At 41.4% G+C, this 23,109-nt stretch overlaps 1 protein-coding gene across 1 annotated transcript; it reads right to left on the bottom strand.

The window, feature by feature from the left end:
• Positions 1–253: 253 nt before the first annotated feature.
• Positions 254–22,530, bottom strand: LOC306967056 (cathepsin K-like). The gene is made up of 8 exons (XM_079561959.1): positions 22,449–22,530; positions 19,144–19,278; positions 13,007–13,129; positions 7,283–7,438; positions 5,016–5,234; positions 3,025–3,190; positions 2,747–2,855; positions 254–881 (listed from the first exon to the last, which is right to left on the bottom strand). The coding sequence occupies exons 2-8, from the start codon at positions 19,267–19,269 to the stop codon at positions 782–784; spliced, it is 999 nt and encodes a 332-aa protein (XP_079418085.1). The 5' UTR covers positions 19,270–19,278; positions 22,449–22,530; the 3' UTR covers positions 254–781.
• Between the last annotated feature and the right edge of the window lie 579 nt (positions 22,531–23,109).

Here is a 23,109-nt window from a genome sequence, read left to right as displayed (position 1 = left end):
CTGACTCATGATGAACTGTTTTGAAAGAAGCCTTATGAATCAATGCTTAGATCAGCAGAATATTTGAGGTGAATTCCTGCATATTTATACTAAAACTGATGATTAATATGTTTATTCAGGTACAGGACGTTGGTATAATCAGCCTATTCTAAATGCATGTGATGTCATTATTAATATAACATGTCTTTTGCATTGGAAATCATTTTTCAACAATTCAACTATTAGGTGCAAACAAAACTTTTATTCCATCCAGTCCATAAAAAACATCATCACATATAGTCACATTACAAATCACAGGACAGAGGAGGTCATTGCCCAGCAACAACACTGTCCCACAGCGTTTCATAAGGAAATATGTTACGAAAACAATAAAAAGCTCTGACAAATAATGTGAGAAGCAATTTCAATGTGAATCTCTTTGATGCTGTCAAATGTGTGATTACTGATGGACCATATAACAGGTTTAAAATGTTGTAATAGACATTCTCTTTGTGTCCTAGGACAGCGTTTTTCAAATTTTCAAGACAAAAATGAAGATGAAACTGAATTGCATTTGAGTACGGTCAAAGAAAAGCTTTTTAGAAGACAATTAACAGTAAGAAAGGATGAGTTTGAAAACATTTAAAAGTTATATTGAGCCCAACACACTGTTTTTTGCCAATGAATAGGTGCTTTGGAAATAATCAACTACACCCTGGAGGTAGGGGTGACTTCTTCACTCATACATTCGACACATCCCGTTTTTGCAGTAGTCAGTGATAGCCTCTGTTGTCTGGGGCGCTCACACGACGGGGTAGCTGGCCAGGTTGGATATCCCACACAGGTTGTCACGGTTACGGGCCATCAGGATGTAGCCCTTGTTGCCCCAGTCCTCTCCCCAGCTGGACACAAAGGAAAATACGTTAGAAAAAGATGAGCATGACGTTTCTATTTAACTTCAACTTGGACGTTTTTATGTGTATGATGTAGGCAGCGCCCTCTTTTCACTATTTTTGTTTTAGTTTGAAATGGCCTTGCTCTTTTTGTCATGCAAGTCTTATTCACGTCAAAAACCGGTGGAGAAACCGACATTCTCTGGAAATAGTGACATTGCTCGACAGTGGTTTATCAAAAATACAAATAATATAGTCCAAAAAACATGTAATTGCAGGTTTTGCTCAAAATGTCTGTACATTTTTTAGCAGTTTTATAGAAATCCCTGCTTAAAGGTTTCCTGTCATGTCCGATGGGCGAGGAGAGCATTTATCTTTGGTCCTCATGGCGGGGTGCTGACATTGCTGCGATAACGACTCCAGAAGGTTTGCTATAACAACGAAACCAACTGGGACTTGTGTCAAAAACAACCTAAAAGCCTGGCTCCAAAGGTTTTAGATGATTTTAGAAGATATTTCTAAAAATACAGTGACAACTCTGAGAAAAGTGACATATTTTTTTTGTTTTATGCATTCTTAAAGAGGGGGTATTATGCTTTTTTCAATCACCTAACACCAGTCTATATCACACTACAATGATGACGAAACCTTCTGTTGGTCTGTAACTGCAGTAAATTAGAATAACTGCCTTGTATAAAATGTCTCTCTCAAAATGGCTGTAGCGAAAGTCTTGAAATAGGCCTCTGTCTCTTTAAGAACCTCTGAGCCTTTCCGACACGCCCCCTCCACACGCTGTCTGTGGCATCAGTGGGGAGGGGGTTCTGCTGAGGAGCAGTGGTTGGTTACTCGGCTGGTGACGAAAGCTCGGAGGCGTCTCCAGGAGGTGGGGGCGTTCCTAGGAGGACTCAGGCAAACCTATCCCTAAAATGGCCGCCATCAGAGTTTTGACAGATTACTCAAAAATACGTGAATGTGCCAAGGCAGCACTTCAGGCATGTTTTCAATGAGGGAATGACATAATAACATGATGTAAAGCTTGAAAAAGTCGATTTTGCATAATACCCCCCCTTTAAAAGAGCTGCCATCATAGATTCTGTCTCGACTGGACTAATTAATGTGCGCAGTCTACTACTATAATTCTACGGTCATGTCCAATTTGCCTTTTCAACATCCATTTCTCCCCCAAACATTCCTCTTTTTACTGGAATAAAAGTTTGCATTTTATTTTCATCATTCTATGAAAGTTTTAGCAAAGTTCTTCTCCGCCCGTCCACTGGGGGCGCTACTCTTTACAATTAAAAACCTCTAGTTCCTTATTGCTTGTCCTCTAGCTCGTGCACTATATTGCATTAGTTCTTACCTAAGCTATCCCTTTCAGTGTTGCTTTGTTTCTGGGGGGACAGGCCGACAGCAGCTGTGGATTGGGTGTGTGTGCTGAGTATTTGCCCTAAACGGATGTAGGAAGCGCCTTGTTACCTCCATGTAGTACTAGGTTAGCATTCCCAGCATAGACCTATAGACCCACCACAGCTGCCTTGCCCCACCACCTTGTTGTATCCTTTTGTAACATTTTTTCTAAAGTAAATTGGAACTGTTGTCCTCATTTTCAACCAACTCATTTGTGTCCTTATATCGTGATACTAGTAATAACCTATAGTAAACCACAAACCACTACATATGCTTCTTTTTTGTTGCAGCAGTTGTTTTTAAATCAGAATTTCCCTTTCTCGAGTGTAATTTTTGGCTTCTCCCTTCCCTAGAATTTAGAGTTTCACACCGTCATCCCTATCTCGAACATGGCTGACGGAGAGATAGAAAAGCCATTACGACTGAGCCGGGGTATCATTTTGTCGTCCCTTTGAGCCTCCACTCACCTGTTCTTGACGATCCAGTACTTCTTTCCTTTGACGGTGACTCCGAAGCCCACTGCCAGCACGGCGTGATTGATGTCGTCTTTGTTACAGCTGGGGTCGTAGAAGACACCTGTAGAGCACACCGAAAGCGAAATCAGGACTGTTTGCACCGGCAACAACCGGGCGATGAGGCCAAGGTCAAGATTGTGACATTGTAATAGAGACATTAATATAGTTTTGTTTCATTTTCCACCCAGATCATTCAGTGACGTGCGTGTGGACTCGGATCGGGCCCTGACCTTTCTGGTAGAACTGGAAGGAGCTGAGCGTGGCGTCGATGCCCACAGACACCGGCCCCACTTTCCACACGGCCACAGCCAAGGCGTGCTCGTTCCCCACCGGGATCTCCTTGAAGCCTTTGCACTGCGCCGCCATCCCGCTCGAGTTGTAGCGGCACGGCTGGTCCTGCGCACGGGACAGAAAAGGCAAACAGCAGAGGTTAGATTCAGGAAAGTTGTGTTTGAAATTACGGTATGGTTTTCACACTTCTTGTACGGGTCTGGGGTGCGACATCACTCAAATGCATGTTTTATGGTTCAAATACATAACTATTGGGTAGCTAATACTTCACAAATTGTTTAATCGATGAAAAATGCAACAACAAAAAAGACCATGGTTGTTTTGAGCATTTTGACAGTTTTGAAATTTTGGAAAATTCCCAAAACGTCTGAGCTAAAGTTCTCAGTTTCCAGAAAATGTCCAAGTCTAGGCTCCACAAAGGCCTCTCAACCGAGCAAATTTTCTCCAGTTCAGTTTTACCCAAATCTAAAAGCTTATTGACTGGTGCTTACAACCTCTAGGCCTATAAACCTTTGTTTGTCTAGTTTTTGTGCTTTTGTTGTCTTCATTTTGTCACTTAATGTCGCTTTCTTTTCATCGCTTTTTTGTCTTGTTTTGGTCACTTTTTTAGTCGTGATTTGGTCGCTTTTTTGTTATGTTATTGTTGCTATTTTGTCACTCTTTTTTGTTGCATTTTCATCCTCATTTTTTGTCGCTATTTTGGCACTTTTTTCAAGAAGCTTTTAGATTAGGGTGATGCTAAACACGAGAAAAAGTGCTCAGTTCAGGGGGGTTTTAATAGGTTAATATGATGTCAGATGGAATAATAAAATCCATGTTTTGTGTAGTGGCTTGTCGCAGCGTTTTGTCGAAGTGCCGGTGGGTGTCTGCAGTGAGTGTCTGCAGTGAACGTCTGCAGTGAACGTCTGCAGTGAACGTCTGCAGTGAACGTCTGCAGTGAGCGTCTGCAGTGAGTGTCTGCAGAGAATGTTTGCAGTGAGGGTCTGCAGCGAGCGTCTGAGTCTCTGCAGTGAGTGTCTGCAGTGAACGTCTGAGTGTCTGCAGAGAATGTCTGCAGCGAGGATCTGCAGAGAACGTCTGCAGTGAGGGTCTGCAGTGAGCGTCTGCAGTGAGGGTCTGAGCGTCTGCTATGAGCGTCTGCAGTGAGTGTCTGCAGTGAGCGTCTGCGGTAAGGGTCTGAGCGTCTGCAGTGAGGGTGTGCAGCGAGCGTCTGCAGTGAGGGTCTGAGCGTCTGCTATGAGCGTCTGCAGTGAGTGTCTGCAGTGAGGGTCTGCAGGGAGGGTCTGAGCTTCTGCAGTGAGCGTCTGCAGTGAGGGTCTGCAGTGAACGTCTGAGCGTCTGCAGTGAGCGTCTGCAGTGAGTGTCTGCAGTGAGGGTCTGCAGTGAACGTCTGAGCGTCTGCAGTGAGCGTCTGCAGTGAGGGTCTGCAGTGAGGGTCTGAGCGTCTGCTATGAGCGTCTGCAGTGAGTGTCTGCAGTGAGGGTCTGCAGTGAACGTCTGAGCGTCTGCAGTGAGCGTCTGCAGTGAGGGTCTGCAGTGAGGGTCTGAGCGTCTGCTATGAGCGTCTGCAGTGAGCGTCTGCAGTGAGCGTCTGCAGTGAGCGTCTGCAGTGAGTGTCTGCAGTGAGGGTCTGCAGTGAACGTCTGAGCGTCTGCAGTGAGCGTCTGCAGTGAGGGTCTGCAGTGAATGTCTGAGCGTCTGCAGTGAGCGTCTGCAGTGAGGGTCTGCAGTGAGGGTCTGCAGTGAGTGTCTGGAGTGAGCGTCTGCAGTGAGTGTCTGCAGTGAGTGTCTGCAGCAAGCGTCTGAGCGTCTGCAGTGAGTGTCTGCAGTGAGTGTCTGCAGCAAGCGTCTGAGCGTCTGCAGTGAGTGTCTGCAGTGAGCGTCTGCAGTGAGCGTCTGAGCGTCTGCAGTGAGCGTCTGTGCCGTGTACCTCTCCGACGTAGGGGTAGGCATCCTCGGAGTCGATGCCCCCGTTCTCCTGCACGTATCTGAAGGCGTTGGTCATGTAGCCTCCTCCGCAGCCGCTGTTCTCCGTCACACAGTCCACCAGGTTCTGAGGGCTGAGGTCCACCAGCTGACCCGTCTGCTTGGCCAGCTGTCCCTCCAGGGCCCCGGATGAGCTGAAGGCCCAGCAGGAGCCGCACGAGCCCTGCGGGGGAGAGAAGAGGACATTTTTTCATTTATTTCAGAAATGACTAATTTGTCATAATGCAAACTTAACCTGCACAAACTCTGTAATGCCTGCAGGAGAAAATAGATGCACAGCCAGAACCAAAAAAGTCAGACGCTGCTTTAGTGAACCTTTTTATGCTCAAAAAAAGAGTAGCTGACTGCCATAGTCATGACATAAAGCACATGAACTGATCAGAGCCGCCTATTCTGTGCTGAAACTAGAAACGTGCAGTTGTTAAATGTACAAAACCATTTCAATACGATCAAAATACTAAATATTTCATTTGGTTTCTGTCTTCATATTTCCCCCTGCACTGTCATTTCTGACCACCTGAGGGCAGCCTTGTTCCACATCACGCCAAAGTAAATCGCTCCCCATTACCTCATCGGTTTTAGGAGGATGATCGAGCACCAGAATGTAGAATAACTATGACGTAATGTCGTAAATAACTAAGCCTTTCAAATGTGTATGCAATGTATAACAATAAAATGACTGTATGGAAAATGAAGTTCAAATTCACAATCTTCGTGAGTTTGCAAATGCTTATCAACATAATGCATTTCAATCAGGGCGGATGGTGTGGGTGGCATTGTGAGGAGGGTTGCATTTGCATAATTCATAAACGCCATAACAAAAGATTAAGAGTCCACTAGAGGGAGCCGTGACCTTGCACCGGATACACAAAGCATAGGAGTACAGTAAAGAGAGAGAAGGCTGCACATAAAGGCTTTTAGGGCAGACTGGCTGACAGCAAAACAAATCACATATTTCCATATTTAAAAAAGGTTTGGGTTTGAATGTTCTCCATGTATCTGGGTGGAGTTCCACAGCAGTGTTAATTTTGACAACATATTTTAATTTACTTTTAGTCTTAGTCTTTTGACTAAAATGTAAATTAATTTTAGTCGAGATTTAGTCAAAAAAATCGTTTCAATTTTAGTCTAGTTTTAGACTAAAATCGACTAAAAAATTGCAAGTAAATTTAGTCGACTAAATTTAAGACTAATTTAGTCGACTTTGCATTGATAATATTCATTATAATCCTGTTTGATCTTGTTCCTCTGCTTCATGGAGCTGCTCCACATGAACAAAGCTCAGAGCTGCTCCTTTAGCAGTGAATTTACATGATATGAGGCTCTTTCAGACGGTCAATACAAGTTTGGATGATTTTAGTCTCATTCAGTCATTTTTATTTAGTCTTATTTAGTAGATATTTTAGTCTTATTCGACTAAAATATCTGGACATTTTAGTCATAGTTTTAGTCTCCTGAACAACTTTTAATTTAGTTTTAGTCCAATTTTAGTCGTCAAAAATATCACTTTGACTAAAATTAAGACTAAATATTTTAGTCGACGAAATTAACACTGTTCCACAGGGAGCTCCGGATTCCTAATCAACAGGAACCAAGCTAAAAACCTCCACCTATAAGATGGACATTGGGCAATAAAGTCTACAAATACAAATAAGTTTCTAGTCATTATTTATCACCGCATCTCAGTGGCAGAGCGTTTGCCACCGTTTGATTCCATCTTTGACCTCTACATACTGTTGTTGTTGTTGTTGTTGTTGTTATGTTATGTCCTTGTCTATCAGTTTTGAACTTCAGGATCAGTAGCGTAACACTGTGGCTGGTAGGACTCAAACATCTAAGGTCCTCATGGAACAGGGTGACCAAATTTTCCATATTAAAAACAGGGACACAATGGGACACATGTTGAATGGAAAACCCCCCCAGGTTGTGTAAAACTGGGACAAATGGATGGTTTTGTGAAAATCTGCGGGGACGTGGGAAAGACGACTCCAAACTGGGACTGTCCCGGGTGAACTGGGACGTCTGGTAACTCTGTAATGGAAAGGCATGCTCATCTTCTATTGCTAACACTGACTGCAGACTTAGTTTCAGTACAAAGACAGACTTATCTGGATTTTTACACCTTGACAAGTAAGTACCTTCACATGGTCGCTAGTCTTTGCGCGTTTATGAGCCTCCAGTGCATGTGTATCTGAGTAGCTGTTAGTTTACCTGGTTCTTGATGGACGACACCATGCCCTTCTTGCGCCAGTCCACGGTCTTGGGCAGCCTCTGAACCTCGGCCTCATCGAAAGACATGAGGTTAGTGGAGTTCCTCCTCACTGTCCGGGGGATGCCGCTCACAAACATGCCCCACTCCTCTGAGGTCTGCACACAAACACGCACCAAACACAACAGGGGGTTAATACTGGGACACTGACAATGCTGATGATGATGTTTCTCTGTTCCCTCAACTCATCCCTGTGAAGAATTAGCATGCTACAAATGTTTAAGAGTTCAAAACAAAGCTCAAGTGTTTCGTCTTCACTGTATTGGTTGTTCATTTGTCATAGCTTTACTGAGAAGCTCTTACGGCTCAAAAAAGGGGATATTTGTTTCAAAACAGTGAGAGTGTTATGTGGGGGTGTAATGCTTTTTGCAATACATGTTTATCTTACACTTTGTCGGTTAGAAAATGTCAGATTTTGTTAAAACTGAAAGAAAAAATATCTGGTAGTTTCACTGATTTTTACATGATCTCTCCACAGTTACCCTGCTCCTCTGGCTCCCCTTTGCTGTGCAGCTGTGTGATAAGAGGAAATAAGCTAAGTAGGGCTGGGCCAAAACATCATATTGTAGCATTAATACTTATACTACATCAAGTATCGCAGGACTTTCAGTACCTGTGTTTGGAAGTATTTTGATCATGCACTCTTTTGTTTTCCAGTAACAGCGATTCACGTATCAATCAAAACACTTCAATAAATGTCAAATGGCATGTGGTTTATAAACTTGGACAGTTTATTTTTGCACATTTTAATGTAAACTTATTACTTCTCATAATTAGTTTTTGTATCACAATACGTATCGGATCGGCCCCTGAGTATCGTGATACGTATCGGATCGTGACAAAAGTGTGTCGTCCCAGCACTATTAGCAAGAGATCCAGAGGTGAGGGAAGCATTCCCCTGATACGCAGGACCTTTGGGAATAGGAGGAGCTTTTTGGGATCTGTCGACTCGATGCAAAGACGATTCACAGATTGAGATCGAGGTATGTTTTTGATGAACGAACAACATTGTAACATTCTTTCATCCTTGTAGAGGATGAGGCTGTCAAACATACGGCTGAAGATGTTTTATTCCGGCCCCCGCCCTGTAGAGCGTAAATTCCAGAGTATGTAGGGAAAGAAAGTAAGTCTGTATTTCCATTCCTGTGCGGAGTTATGGATTTTTAAAGAATGACCAGAATGCTCATTCTAGCCACTAGGGGGCATTAAATTTAGACAACAGATTATATAGCCACGTGGTAAATGGACAGTCTGCCCCAGGGCGGCTGTGGCTTCATTAAAAGCATACCATCACAGAGTGTGGAGAGAATGAATTATGACTACTATGTAGTACTTTGAGGAACTTGTGACACAAGCTTGTAAAGTGCAATACAAGTTTAAGCCATTGTTGTTAATGAAACTACAGTCAAGTTGGAGCTTTGACAGCTCATTATTATTCATTTATTGGGAACATTTTCACTATTATGTGAGGCCCGCGACCCGACGTGGGAGCTGAATTTTGGCCCGTGACCCAAAATGAGTTTGACACCCCTGTTGTAGTGGTATGACATTAGTTTTGTCTATTGCAAATTATGGTATATGTTGTACAAATCATTTCTGCTCAAAGTCACCAAACTGACTTTCCTCGAGCAGAAGAAATACAGCCATTATGTAATGTCTAAACGGTAAAACTTCCTTCTCTTCCTTCTGTCATCCGAGGTGAAACTGTCGGTGTCACCAGCAGACATGGGGACTTATTTTTAGAAATGAAATCTACAGCAACAAAAGGGAGGATCGGAACTGATGAAGTTCGGCTGAGCGCATTCACTTTTCGCGAACTTCCAAGTATTAAAAGAGACAAAGGACCGAGACGCGCCGAGATAACGCTATCGTTGGAAACTTAGCGGAGTCCTTTAGCTGAGCTCTGACGCAAGAGACAGTCAGGAGGAAGGCGTTTTAGACAAAGGCTGCTCACTCTTCTAATTGGTGGTTTGTAACTATGAAATCCTTGCTAATTGTCCATTATGAGACTCGCACCTATACGTTGATGACTGCATCGCTCGCACGCCGAATGACTCGACAATATCACAATCAAGGTTTTCGCCGGCTCCGTTGAAACCGCTCGACAAACGGAAGCCATCCCTCCCTTTGCCAACCACCTGTTCTCCCACAAACCCTAACAACCCGTTTCCTTGCATTTTTCCAGGACACGCTCCAGACGAGTTCTCGCGTCTAATGAATGAGGGCATTATTTCCGTTTCTCTTCCTCCCCGCTCAGTGTATAGAGCTTGTTACAGGAGGCGTCTCAATTTACGCCGAGCCATCCGTCACAGCCCCGCGCTGACGTCCCGGTGTCTGCGGGTGATTTAAAGCCAGCGAGAACCAGTTTCATCTCGCATGGAAGAATAAAAACTCAATATGCAAATACGTATCCATGTGTGTACGCTGCAGTGTGCTACAGAAATGAAGAGGTTTGATTATGAGTCGCTGGTTTGACATGTGAAGCGTGATGCGGCGTTCAAATCTGACATATTTTCATAAGCTCGATGAGTCAGACTGATTACTGTCAAAACAACAAAGTCACGTCTTTGTGTTCGTTCTCTTGTTTTACAGGAGTTTCCCATTGAAGAAAAGAGTTCTTTAAGTCGCCGTCTGCACTGAGTTATGAATGTTTCACCGTTCACCATGGAGTTCTTAGAGCTGGAGTGTCCAAACTTGTTTTCATCGAGGGCCGCATATCAAAATTTATATGGCTTGGAGGGCCAGAGATCAAGTGGTCAGTGCAGGGAAATATTCACTATGGTGCATTTAAGGGGAGACACTACAGGCAAAACTAAATTTGTTCAGTTTTCAGGTTTTGGGCCAAATTGGTCTCTGAACATATAAGCTTTCACCTGGAAACAGAAAATATACCTAATCTTCACAATAACATGTTTAAATATTGCGCTGATTCAATGTTCCCCCATAGACTTATATGGGAGAATGCAATTTCAAGGGCCTTTTTATCAAAACACATTTTTCTGTCATTGTGGCGACACTATGTCCACGTCAGTCGGACCTAAAGACTTCACATTTTCCATGCTTACACTGAACAATATTTGGAAGATTTTTTCAGAGGGATTTTTTATTATTTAATCCCTAAGCCCCATTTGAGTTTTGAATGTAAAAACAAAAGGCGAAAATTAAATTTTTACAAAATATTCCACTAAAAAACAGCTTATTTTAAAACTAAACAAGAAATCCTAAATCCCCTCTGAGAAAGTCTTGATAACTCATTTATCGATAAAATGAAACAGAAATTTGAATGTAGCTCTATCCATTATTCAGATTTCGTCGCTGAAAAGATGGGAAATTTGGGGCATTTTTTGACATAAAACACCATGTTCGTATCTGAAAAGATAAAATGACAGAAAACTTGCAATGTATTTTTTTCTTACATTTATGCCAGTGATCTACAGCAAAAGTTTCAAATTGATATCTGTAAATATAATTTTTTTCCCAGGGGACCTGCTTATTGGATGGACTGCCCTGGATTATCGGAAATTTGGAATGACAGCAGCTCGCAATGGGACCCCGCTGCTGTCGATTGAAATGAACAAGCACTTTGGAGCAGGGAGTGACTGAGTGATGGAATGGACAAGCAATGGACTGTTTTGTACGACCTGGAAGCTCGGTGTGGAGACAGTCAAAAAGTGGACTAAATCTTGGGAGGAAAAGGGATGAACTGTGAAGGAACTGCCTGCTCTGGAGAGCTGAACTCATGCTGAGACCAAGTAAAAGCTAATTTATTGTATATTTATGAACTATTACTGGAATAATAAGGTTTGAAGCAGCTGGACCGCTTATCTCTCCTACGCCGTCAACACTTTCCCTTCAAGGCCAAGCCACGGAGCGAAACCAGATTAGGACTGAGCTCTTTGGGTCATATTTTGCATAACACTGACTTTCAGACAGTAAAGAACCGCACACACATACCCCCTCCCTAACCACAAACCCGTCGTTCTGCGTCTGCCTCAATGCGTTTCTTTCATCGTGTATTTCCCTTGTCTTGATGTTTCTATGTATGTGCTTTGCCTTAACTTAACCTGATTGTAATTTCGCATGATATTCTTTTGTAAGGCGCATTGAGTTGCCTTGTGTACAAAATGCACTGTATAAATAACATTGCCTTGCCTTTAACCTCTTTTCCCCCATCTACACAAGCACATTTTCTCCAGTTATTATCCAGGCATTACCCCCTGACAAAAGGGGCAAAGTAGCGACAAAAAGTTCTGACAACAAAGCGATAAAAACGTGACCAAAAAAAGCACTTTTGTAGGTCTGAGCTTTCAAACGAGGCGTTAAACGGGGCTGTGTAACAAGTTTTTAGATTTGGGTAAAGTCGATCTGGTGTTGTCGAGCTCTCTTTGTTAAATCGGGGGCAAAGAGGTTAAACCACAATTTTATTTAGGCTTGGAACCTTTATGTCTCACCATGAAATGTTAGAACAGTATTTGATGTCCTAACTGTGTGCAAATTTGAAACGTGCGGTAAAAGTACTTTCTCTTGATGGAGATTTGTTTCTGTTTTTAATAACAAGGTTAAGCCCCTCCCTACTGCAGCCTGCTACTTGTAATTGAAGTATTTGACAAGGCTTTCATGGTGAAATACAAATCATGCACTACTCTAAACAACCAGTGCAGACGACGACTTGAGCAAACCTTCTCTGTGAATGACATTAAAGCGGTAGTGCGAAAGATTTTAATGCGTGGGAGTGAAATTTTAAAGTAAACGGTAAAGGTTCACAGGAAATCTTGTCTCATTGGTCAAAGTGATGGCATTGGGGATTCTGATTCGTTGCTGAAATCAACAAAGGGAGGGACTTTATAAAAAATATTATTATTTAACATTACTTACGTTACATCAAATATCAGACCCATTTGGTTAATTACACGCTATCTATTAAACGTGTCAAACATTTAAAGGTACACTGCGTAACATTTTGGACTATACTGTTGCCATCAGTTCAAAACATGCTCCTAATGACCAGCTCAACACAGAAAATGCAGTGGATAATCAAAGAATCGATTAGCATTAGAACCAAACCCTGTTTAAATCTCAAATTCTGTTATCTTTAGTCACATCTCCATGGAAACGAGCTGGAGACGTACCCACTCCCAGTAAAGCTACAGCCAGTCTTAGGAGAGATGAGCTGCTCACGGCAAAGGCGCTTGTTTGTTTGTACATTTATGTTTTTCAATTATAAAAATATCTGACGTAAAATAAATGGTTATATTTCAATATTTTTTATAGGGTAAAATGTTACGCAGTGGGGCTTTAAACTTACAGACTATCACTTTAAGCATATACAACATAAGTAGTAGCTCTCATTTTGTCATTTTTAGTTTGCAGAAGTAGCTCAGGAGGGAAAAAGGTTGGAGACCCCTGCTAAATACATCTAGTGGTCACCAAAACTCTCCATAGAAAATTAGGAATGAGTTATGATAAGTACTAAACTTTTAAATGATCAATCTTTCAAGAAGTCAGATTAATCAAAACAGCAACGTTTTGTGACTAACCCGCAAACATTGGCATATTTGAGTCAGGAAGTCAGGAAGTGTTCCTGTCATGAACCTTCAAGGATCTCGTTTGTACATCATCAAATCGTTTCTTTTAGTTCCTGGTGTGTGCTTGTGTGACCCACTCACCCAGTCGCCGAACCGGTTGAGGCCCTGCCAGTAGGTGTGCAGGCCCAGGTCGGCCTCTCTGTTGTGGGCCTCCACCTGCACATAGTTCTTCTCCCACACGCTCCTGCGCCACGCCTCCTCCTCCTGCCGGGACACAACCACAGGGAAACAATGTTAGAGAAGCCACGCCTCCTCACTCCTCCTCACTCCTGGGACACGGCATGAGAAAAACAATGCGATTAGAAGTCTCAAATTGGTCAAGCACAACATCGGACACCTTTTCACCTCAAGTGATGAGTTCTCTTTTGGATAGTACTTCCTCAGATAATGACACTTTTAAAACAGTCTGAGTAATTTGGGCAAATAGGACGAATTTCCATTTTAATTAGCAGACACCGACAGCCACCAAAGCCCTATTTCACTAATGAGGCCATGGAAACGAGTTCATATCCGCACAATGTACCGTTTTCCTAACAATCTGACGTGCCGCTTTAGCCATGGCACAGGGGGTAAGGCATGTCCTGAAGAGTAAAAGTTAAGATATCGATCGCTCATACTGTTTTCATGTCAATGCGGTGAGCGAGCGATTGGATGTGGCCGCTGGGTGACGACAACGCGAGGAAAAAGATCCAGATAAGCTTGGGTAAAGCTGAACTGGAGAAAATGCACTCAGTTTCAGTTTACGTGGGGGTTAAGAGGTGAAGCTTGTCAGACTTCCACAAGCAAAATCTATAATCTGAGTATTAACATTGCTGAGATTCTTCATGTATTCATTCTCATAAACGATGAGGATAAATACATGAAATCCAATTATCTCCTACAAAAATGCCAGAAAAATACACAATAATATTTTTTCTGACTAAATATGTAAATATGTATCTAAGTGTATGTTATAATGTGCAATAGAAATGAAGATGTTTGATCATGAGTTGGTTTTACATGTGGGAAAAAAAATGTAGTTATGAACTAATATTTGACATGTTTTTCTGAGTTTGATAAGCCAAACTGCTGACTGTGAAAGATGGACTGGCCCCCTCAAAGTCCAGATCTTTTTTGGGATGTGCAGGAGAAGGCTTTGCACAGTGGTCACACTCTCCCATCATCAGCACAAGATGTTGTGTTGGAAAATGAACGTCATACTGGATTTTTTAATATTGCAGAAGCTTATTGAAACATTGGCACAGCGAATGCTGTAATCAAAGCTAAAGGTGTTGGATAAAATACATGCCTTTTTTGCTTATGAGTTGTTCAGTTGTTTGCTCAAAACCCCTTAAAGGACTTATATAATTTGTAAATTATGGCAATAGGTAACCAATCAAATCAAAGTGTTGTTGCTAAAGTGAATAGAATAAAGGGAGCTCTCCTCTAAATGTGCGAGCCTGTCATCTTCCCCTGTTCCTGTGCATTACCATATTGAATCTTCTAGCCTGACCTATGACGACCAGAGAATTCTGTGCCATTTTACTCTACCTACTTATCTGAGTGGAGCTGAATAAATTCCGCGGGACAAGCAAACACAAAGCTCTTTTCTGCTGACGACACAGTCAGTAACATATGTACAGAAGCGTACATCCTTAAACATGCAGAGAACGCACATACATGCATGAAAGTGCCGCGCTCTCTGGGGAATACATTAGTCGAGGCTGAATGTTCCGAGTCCGCCGCAGTGGTACGTATAGAACAGCTGTGCAGCGCTGACCTCCAGCCTGAGGGGTCAAGGAGACCCAGGCGGGACACGCTCTGGTCAGGAACACTGTTGGGGAGATTGCTATTGTGCTATTGTGATTTTATATTAACACTTTTTAATCATCTGTGTTATTTAGTTCAAGACGTTTCACCTCTTCTTCATCACTCTTTCTAATTCTAATCAAGCTAAAATCACACTGTGCAACATTTCACCCAGAAGATGCATTAAATACAGGAACTTATTTCTGTCTGGAGAAGAAATATAAATCTTTACTGTGAGGGAGCTCGCCTCTCCATATTTAGCTCGTAACTTTGCTGGCAGTGGGACAACACCAGCTCGTCTCCATGGAGATGTTGCTGCTTCGCTTTGACTTCAGCCAAACAAATGCTTTATTTTGATACACCATTGCAAATGTGATTGATTTAGAAATAGGCAGCAATAACAGACATGCTCCTAATAGTCAGTTTCTTTCTTTACTACAAAAAATATATAACCTGGAATGTGCTGCAGGGTGCCTTTAAAGCAGTACTAAGTAACTCTTCCCCCTAGAGGCCATAAGCGCAACTGCAGGTGTAGTAGCAAGTTACGATTTTTTTATGTATTAATTGTCTTGGAGAGTAAATACTACGCTGACAGGAAAGGCGAAGGGAGAGAGGGATACTGTGCATCCAATTATACAACGGAAATATTTTTTTTCACTCAAACTTGGCTGTAAATACTGTTTAAAGTGACGTTAGCCCGCAGTTAGCTTTGCCCGTTAGCCTGTTAGCTTCTTCTTCGTGATTCCATTAGTGTGTATTGCTTTCTCCGGACCGGTGGCAGTCAAGTTGCAAACATGGTTTTCTGGCCAGAGACACCAGGGGGAGATGAAAGACCCTCCAATCATCCCATAAACACTTGTATAACCCCCACAGGGACTACGGAAAGGATTTATTATGGTAAATAAGTTACTTAGTACTGCTTTAAGCATTATCCATGGCTTCCTCTGACCTCTGCATTTGACCTACTATTTTGTATCTGAAGGATTTGCCTCTGTGCATGTTGACATTTGATGGACTCAGATGCAGAGAGAACATGCAAACTCCTCACCGGGCCGGCCAGGCTACACTCCTTTATTTATCCTAAATGGGAGAGTAGTCCGGACATAAAGCTGCTTCAAGCAAGATGCTTGGAGAAAAAACAAAACACTATTGACCTTATTTCGTTTGTGTGGGTGAGTAATGCCCGTCCTCTCACTCGTATTAGTTTACATAGGACTGGAGAAGTCCTATTAGAGTTAGAATTATGTCTAATTACATTATGTACCTACAAACTACAAATACATATTATTCCATTGTGTATCTAACCCATAGGTACAACTTATTACACATTGTTACAGAGCACATTACATTGTACTAAATTTAGAAATGTAAAATGTATCAATAGTAGTGTAAAATAAAGTGCTACCATTTTATTTTATTTTTCTGAATGTGTAAAATAATACAAGTCCAACTCTAAAAACTGCAACTGAAATGGATGTACACCTTTTGTTTAATCCCCTACCAGGACTTGAGAAGGATTAGCATGAGCTACATAAGCTAGCAGTAACATAGCATCAAGCTAGGCTAACTTCTTTGTTGATATCAGGCCAAGGCAGGGCATCTTTACAGTCGTCAGTTACTGAAGATTACTTAAAATTGTCCACGTCACAGAAGCACAGTGCTCCAAAAGAGTTCCAAAAACTAGAGCCACTTTCTTTCGATCAGAAATAAGTGCGTCTGGATGGTCAGGCGAGCAAACTCCATACATGCTGTAGATAAAGTCTTTATCTCCCAGGCAAGTTATCCACACAGCAAAACACTTGCTGTGTGGATAACCCCTGTGCCACCCTGTCAACATCCTCCAGTTCAAATGCAGTTATACCAACTTCACACTTGAAACAACCAAAGTGGTGTCAGATATTTGCTCGGTGATGTCGGGTCTGTATGTTTAAGTGGAGCGTTGAAAGACTGGCAGAGGATGAGTGAGACACAGAGTGTGAATTCTCTTTGTGCTCGTCCTGCTTTAGTTTCCCTGTTCTCGGCTCCATCTGCTCCACTCGGGGCCATAACCACAACAGCAGCAACTCTTGCACCACTCGACTCATGCACACGCTCGCAGTGTGAGGCCTCACCGAGACATTCACAATGCAGGAGGTGAACAACGGCATGGGATTTATGTTCAGTGTGTCAGCGGCAAGAAGGTGCAGCAAAAAGAATTAGACTCGATTATGGGCAACATTGTTAGTGTCAATGTCACGCAAACAAATACATGTGAAAGTGCTTTGTATGAACTTGCACATACGAGAACTTCATGGTTTCGGTCAGATGGAGATTAACAAAATGAAGAATTTGGCTACGAAAAGCTTTTGATTCTTTGTTCATGTGTTGTATTTTGGTTCAAAGCTAAGGTTACACTGTTAGAAGGAAGAGGTTACAACTCACACATGTTTGTTGAACATCTGTCACACCATTTTAAGCTAAAGGAAAAAATGAATGTTATAATTATTCTTAAATCAGTAACATGCATTCTTCCTTTTATGTTATCTCAACTTAAAAAGTTCAAGTTGAGATAACATGATGTTTTTATTAACAAATATATGCACTTCTGGTTATATAAACTCATTATCATTTATTATTTAGACCAGGGTTCACCAACGTGGCGCCCGCGGGCACCCAGGGGCCCTTTGGGGCATGTCCAGTAGCCCTTGGGACTTTTTCTAAAGTGTAAAACACTTCATTTTCTTGAATCTAATTCTTAAAATTACAGTTATTTCGGTTCTTGTGACTCAGTATGAGTTTAAAATAAAGCTATTTTAATATAATATGGGCTCAATATCCTATAAGTGAACAGTGTACGTTTAAGTCTTTAGGATTTGTTTTTAACTGGTAGCCCTCGAACAACTTAATGCTCTTAAAGTCGCCCTCAGCTGAAATAAGGTTGGTGACCCCTGATTTAGACACTGCCATAAGTTTCGCACTATTAGCTGCTACTTTTTTTTCTAATTCATAGATTTTTATGGTCATACTGAATATTGTGTCATGTGTCACTCTCTGTCTTCCTCCACATCTGTCTACTGGAGTGGGGAAGCAGGATGCCCTCCCACACTATAGCTAACGTGGCTTCAAGCGCAAAATAAATGTGTTTAATTCTCTCACCGATTAAATATTATGAAGGGTCCAGCTAAACTCATGTATCAAAAGCCAGCCTCGAGCGGTCACCACGAACCCAGCTCAGAGCAGCTTTGAACACCCGGAAACTCCTGATGAGGAGTCGCTGTGCGGGCAGTGCTTTGGCCAAACTGAACACACGCACGAATAATACAATTGAAGTCCAGTATTTCCAGAGCACTGATGGCGGTTCAAATGTGCTTGTAACAGCTGCGGCTTATAGATCAGTGCAGCCTATATATGTACAAAAAATAATGATTCTTTATAAATTTTGAAGCGCTCAACAGTCCGGAATTTACAGTAATTGCCCATGGTACCAGCTATAGTTCTTTTTTTTTGTCTCAAGAAATTGTAATGAATTTTTAAAATGAGTCTCTTTCAATTATGTTTTAATAACATTTTGCAAGTTTATTTTCTGTGAGGTTTTTTTTTTTGCACTGAAAAAACATCAAACCGTGCCCCTCCAAGTTTAACCTCATTTTTAGTGCACGTTACACCCCTACTATTATACGCCTTGATTGCAGAATCTAGTGGAGTTTCTACTGTTATTGTGCTGTCGTTTCTAGCTCTCTCAATCCTTCCTGCACATACAATTGTTTTGGGCACATCTGCAGTTCATACAAAACACACTGCAAAAAGTAATTTACTAGATCAGTATAAACATCTCAATTTGAGCATAATAATCCAAATTTTAGTTGTTTTGACTGGTTAAGAAGTTCTTGGGCATTTGTCCTGGATTATTTCACTTGTTCTGAGATGTTTCTGACTCGTTTCGATACATTTCGTCCTTATTTCAGGTCAGGTTTCTTTGCCAATGGGGTAAGAAAATTGGTCTTATCTCATTGGCAACTTTACTTTCTTATTTCAAGCGAGATTTACCCTAGAACTGGTCTGAAATGTCCTCAAACAAGCAAAGTTCAGGAAAAGTGTCTAAATGAGTGAAAACCGCTCAAAACAAGATACATTTCCTCAATTCAAGTCATTTAAGCCAATGCTCGATATTTACTTTTTGTAGTGCAGAGCGGATCTGCAATAGACAAAAGGTGTGCCCACTTAAACTTTCTTTTCCATTTTGCCAGTTGATAAATTCAGTATGTGCATATGTATATGTATATGTATATGTATATGTATATGTATATGTATATGTATATGTATATGTATATGTATTTTCTTGTTGCACGGACTTCATGCCGACACAGAGAATGGTGGTTTTGCGGATGACTTTGCAAAAACCTTTCGCACCGGGAGTGACATTGGTTCATAAATCAATAACTGTTACTGACTGATCTGCCGTAGCTCCTGCCGTGAGTGACCTTCCACTCCTTCCAGTGTCCGTCCAGCTCCCTATGGGCCGTGGGCAGGCTCAGGGCCGACCCCAGGAGCAGCGCAGTGCACAGTGTTACCAGCATCTTCTCTCTCTGAAACAAACGAGAAAACTTCACCGTCAGAATGCTCGCACATCCCAAATCATTCACTCTTTTTGAACAATTTAGTTGAACTTATTCTTTAAAAAAAAAAAAGTGCCATGGCCAAACACGCAGACGCTTTCAATTTGATCTAGTTGTCAAAAAGCTTTGTCAGCAAGTTCACATCAAACACAGGCAACCAAAGAGCAATTCCTGTGTTCCGGAGTTAAGTGGAAACAGACCGCACAGTGTGACCTATTCCCCATTGCTTCATGACATTCTCTGGCCCACGTACAAAGCTTTATCATTTTCATTTAAGCCATCTGTGACACGACTGGATGAAAGCAGTTTGGATTAGGATTGCCACAACGTATTATGGAAAAGTAATCTTGCAAAGAAATGTTGGCATTTGTTTGTGTAAGCATTGTTCCATTATTGCCAAAGCAGTAAAAAAAAGTATGTTAGCGTGCTGTTGTTATTGAGGCGAGGCTACAGCATGTGTGAAGGAAGCTGCTCTATGTGTATGTACATATTTATTTTCAAATATATTCCTGCTGGCCATGTTGGGGCATGTTTATTTATGGTCTTTGCGTTATTACTAATTCTATTTTATCTGCTTTATTCTTTTCAATTATATGAAATGTGCTCTACAAGTACAGTAAACATGCCTTGTCTATGGATAGAGCATTTACTAAAACTAATAGAAACTAATCCCTCTCTGTTGGAGACACTGCAGGCCAAACTCTTAACCTATAAACTTTCACCTGCAAATGAAAAAACCTTAACTATAACCCGTTTAACTATTGCACTGATTCAACGTTCCACCATAGAATTATAAGGGACATTGTTTGTGTGGCCAGACATCCACTGTCTGTGCAAAAGACACGTCTTTGGAAAGAACTGGAAAAGTGTGTTCTTGTTGGCCAGGCTAGGAAATTGACAAGGAAATTAGTCACAAGGACTAATTTCTCAAAATTTCTCAACTTCTTCCTACTCCCTTTGAGCAGCACTAATACCTCTTATGTTGTAAAAAACTCTGCATGTTATATGCATACTATACCTGTATGCATCTGTTGCTCAAATAAACTAAACTAACTAACTCAAAAGGCATTTTTCAAACATTTTGGCTCCACATAAGTAATAAGGCTGCACGATATTGAAGGAGCTTGCGATATTGCAATAACAATATTGTTGTGATTTTTGACCAATGTTGAAATGTTGCATTCTATTTACGCAAATTGCAAGTTTTTCAGCAAGCAGAAGCACTGAAAAACACAAAATCAAGGGTCAAATTGAACTAAATCAGGAAATGTTTAACATAAACTGAACTTTTACACATCTCATTGTTTGCAAACAAAGCCTGAAGTATCTCCAATTTACTCCATAGTTGTGTAAAGCTTTTGGTCAAGTTTGTCAGATGATTGTTGGACTCTCGGAACAGTCTAGAAAAACTTAAAAGCTCACAAGCCCGTCACATGTCACATGGTCTGATGTCCAGTAAGACAGTGGTTCCCAACCTGGGGGGCGGGCTAAGACAGTGGTTCTCAACCTTTTGGAGCCGTGACCCCCATTATAACAAGTAAAGCCCCCCCCCAACCGGGTCACACCGCGAAAAATAGGAACATTAGCCTACATAATTCTTAAAAAACAAAGAAAAAAACAAATGGCTGAAAGAAAATTCATCAAACTACGACCAAATAATGGCACTCTGGTAAAATAGCACACACATGCTACAATAAAACATTAGATTATACGCTAATGAAAATATGTATATTTTATCTAAATGATCTGGCGACCCCCCAAAATTTGTCTCGCGACCACCTTGGGGGTCCCGACCCCCAGGTTGAGAACCACTGGGCTAAGAGACTGATTCTTCTGTTATGGAAGGGGAAACAGGTCCAAACCATGGATCAGCTCAATTGGACTGACCGATAGCACTGCAGGGTTTGGGGGAAGGTGTGGGAGGAAGTTTTTATTTATTTATTTTATAGGTTTAGGTTTTTTTTGGTTCCTTTGTTTGTTTTTGATATGTTTTAGTCATGTTATGTGTTTGTGCTCTGTAGTTTTCGTCTGTATATTGTGAGATTTATTTATTGTGTTTATGTGTTTTTTGTGTGTATTTTTTGTAAAATTACGTTTTGAACAGTTATTTTGTAAAATAATTGTTCAATAATGGTTTTTAACGTATACAAATATCTACGTGTAATTATTTAATTTTTTTAAGTTTGCCAAACAAGTCAGATGAAGACTTTACTGTGTACGGATATTGCATCACCTAATATCGCGATTCGAAATTTTGAAAGGTTTTTTTCCCCTATGGATTTTTTTAATGTCGAATTCCTAACCTGATTTATTGAATCTTGAATTTCCAAACACAAGGTGAAATTTGAATTTTCACTGTTTTTCACTGTAAATTATTATTATTTCAAATCTGAAAAAGGTCTTGTCGCTAATTTATGAACAACAACAACAAAAACACACATTTAAACCCGGCTCAATTCATTATTCAGACTTTGCCACAGAAAGTCTGAGCCATTTGGTGCATACTTAGGCCTATTTCTATATAAAAACATCAAATGAAAGAAAACTTGCAATACATTTCTCCCTCACATTCATGTCAGTAATCTACAGCGAAACTTTCAAATGGATACCTCTAAATTCAAAAAGTTTTCCTGTTCACCCACAGTGTCTCGCCTTAAGTGTACATCTGTTTAGTTAAGTCCACTATTGGTAAATTATGCCTATTTTATATTCTCCATTGCTTCATTTAAAAACACGCACCAAACCCTTGTGTTCCACCGCCTTTTTACGGTGGAATGAAATGATCCAAGAAATTAAGCGTCTCGACTGTTTTCAACGACCCGGTAAGTTCATCCAGTCCAGACAACACATTCTGTCGAGACAACGGCTTGCTTTGAAAACTCCCTTGACTTCTTGTTGCTTCCCACACGTTCATTAGCATAGCGCATCTCTTCACTTTTGCGTGACTCAGCGACAAAGCGGCGTCTACGGCATAACAGTTCCGTGACCTATGCAAATCCCCAACTGCATGTTCCCGAGCCTGCACAGAGCTGTCTTTTCTTTGTTTGAAGGAACGTAAAAGTAGGACAGGAAAACAGACCAGCAGCTATAGGTTCTGAGATTACGAAATGTCTCAAAGTGTCAGAGTGAAGTTTCCTCACCTTGTAGCCTCGTTGGTGTCCCTGCTTCTTAGCTTCCTAGGTCTTCAGAAGCCGCACCGGTTTATATGGATGGAATTTTGGGGAAGTGGACTGGTTTGGGGAGGAGTTTTTACCTACTTCTTCTTCCTCATTCTTTTCTTTTCTTTTTTTTTTTTCTTTTTCCTGGCTGGGGATTTACATCTGGTTTTGTCTCGACCAAGCGCAGACCTCCAAAAGCAGATGATGTCAAGTGTCGGGTTACGCGCACACGCCGTCTGGAGTCTGCAGAGAATTCTAGGTCAAGGCATGGGAAACAAAGTCAAACAAAACACACAACTTGGAATTTCTTGCTCAAACATTTTGGAATCCCAGCATGCTGCGTAATAAGTAACTCATACTAATCAAACTGATATTTCTGTGTGAGACTGAGCTAGCAGTTTGGTGCTTCACCCAAATAATGTTGTGGTTACTCAGTTAAAATCTGCTAAAGGCTCCATCGTTGAACGTTTGACTGCATTGACCACCGGCTGGCTCTCGATGTAGAGCAGAGGTTGGTTCTCAGCTGGTTTCGGGACTAGAGCTGGGTACGCTACATTTTTTTCCAATACCGGTACTTTAATACTTGGTTTTCAATACTGAAACCTGAATGATACTTTTTCCGATATCTATACTAAAATATTTG

This window comes from Gobius niger (assembly GCF_951799975.1).
Source record: "Gobius niger genome assembly, chromosome: 8".
In the NCBI taxonomy this organism is placed as follows: Eukaryota; Metazoa; Chordata; class Actinopteri; order Gobiiformes; family Gobiidae; genus Gobius; species Gobius niger.
The sequence above is the reverse complement of the archived record's forward strand: the minus strand, read 5'-3'. Positions and strand labels throughout refer to the sequence as shown.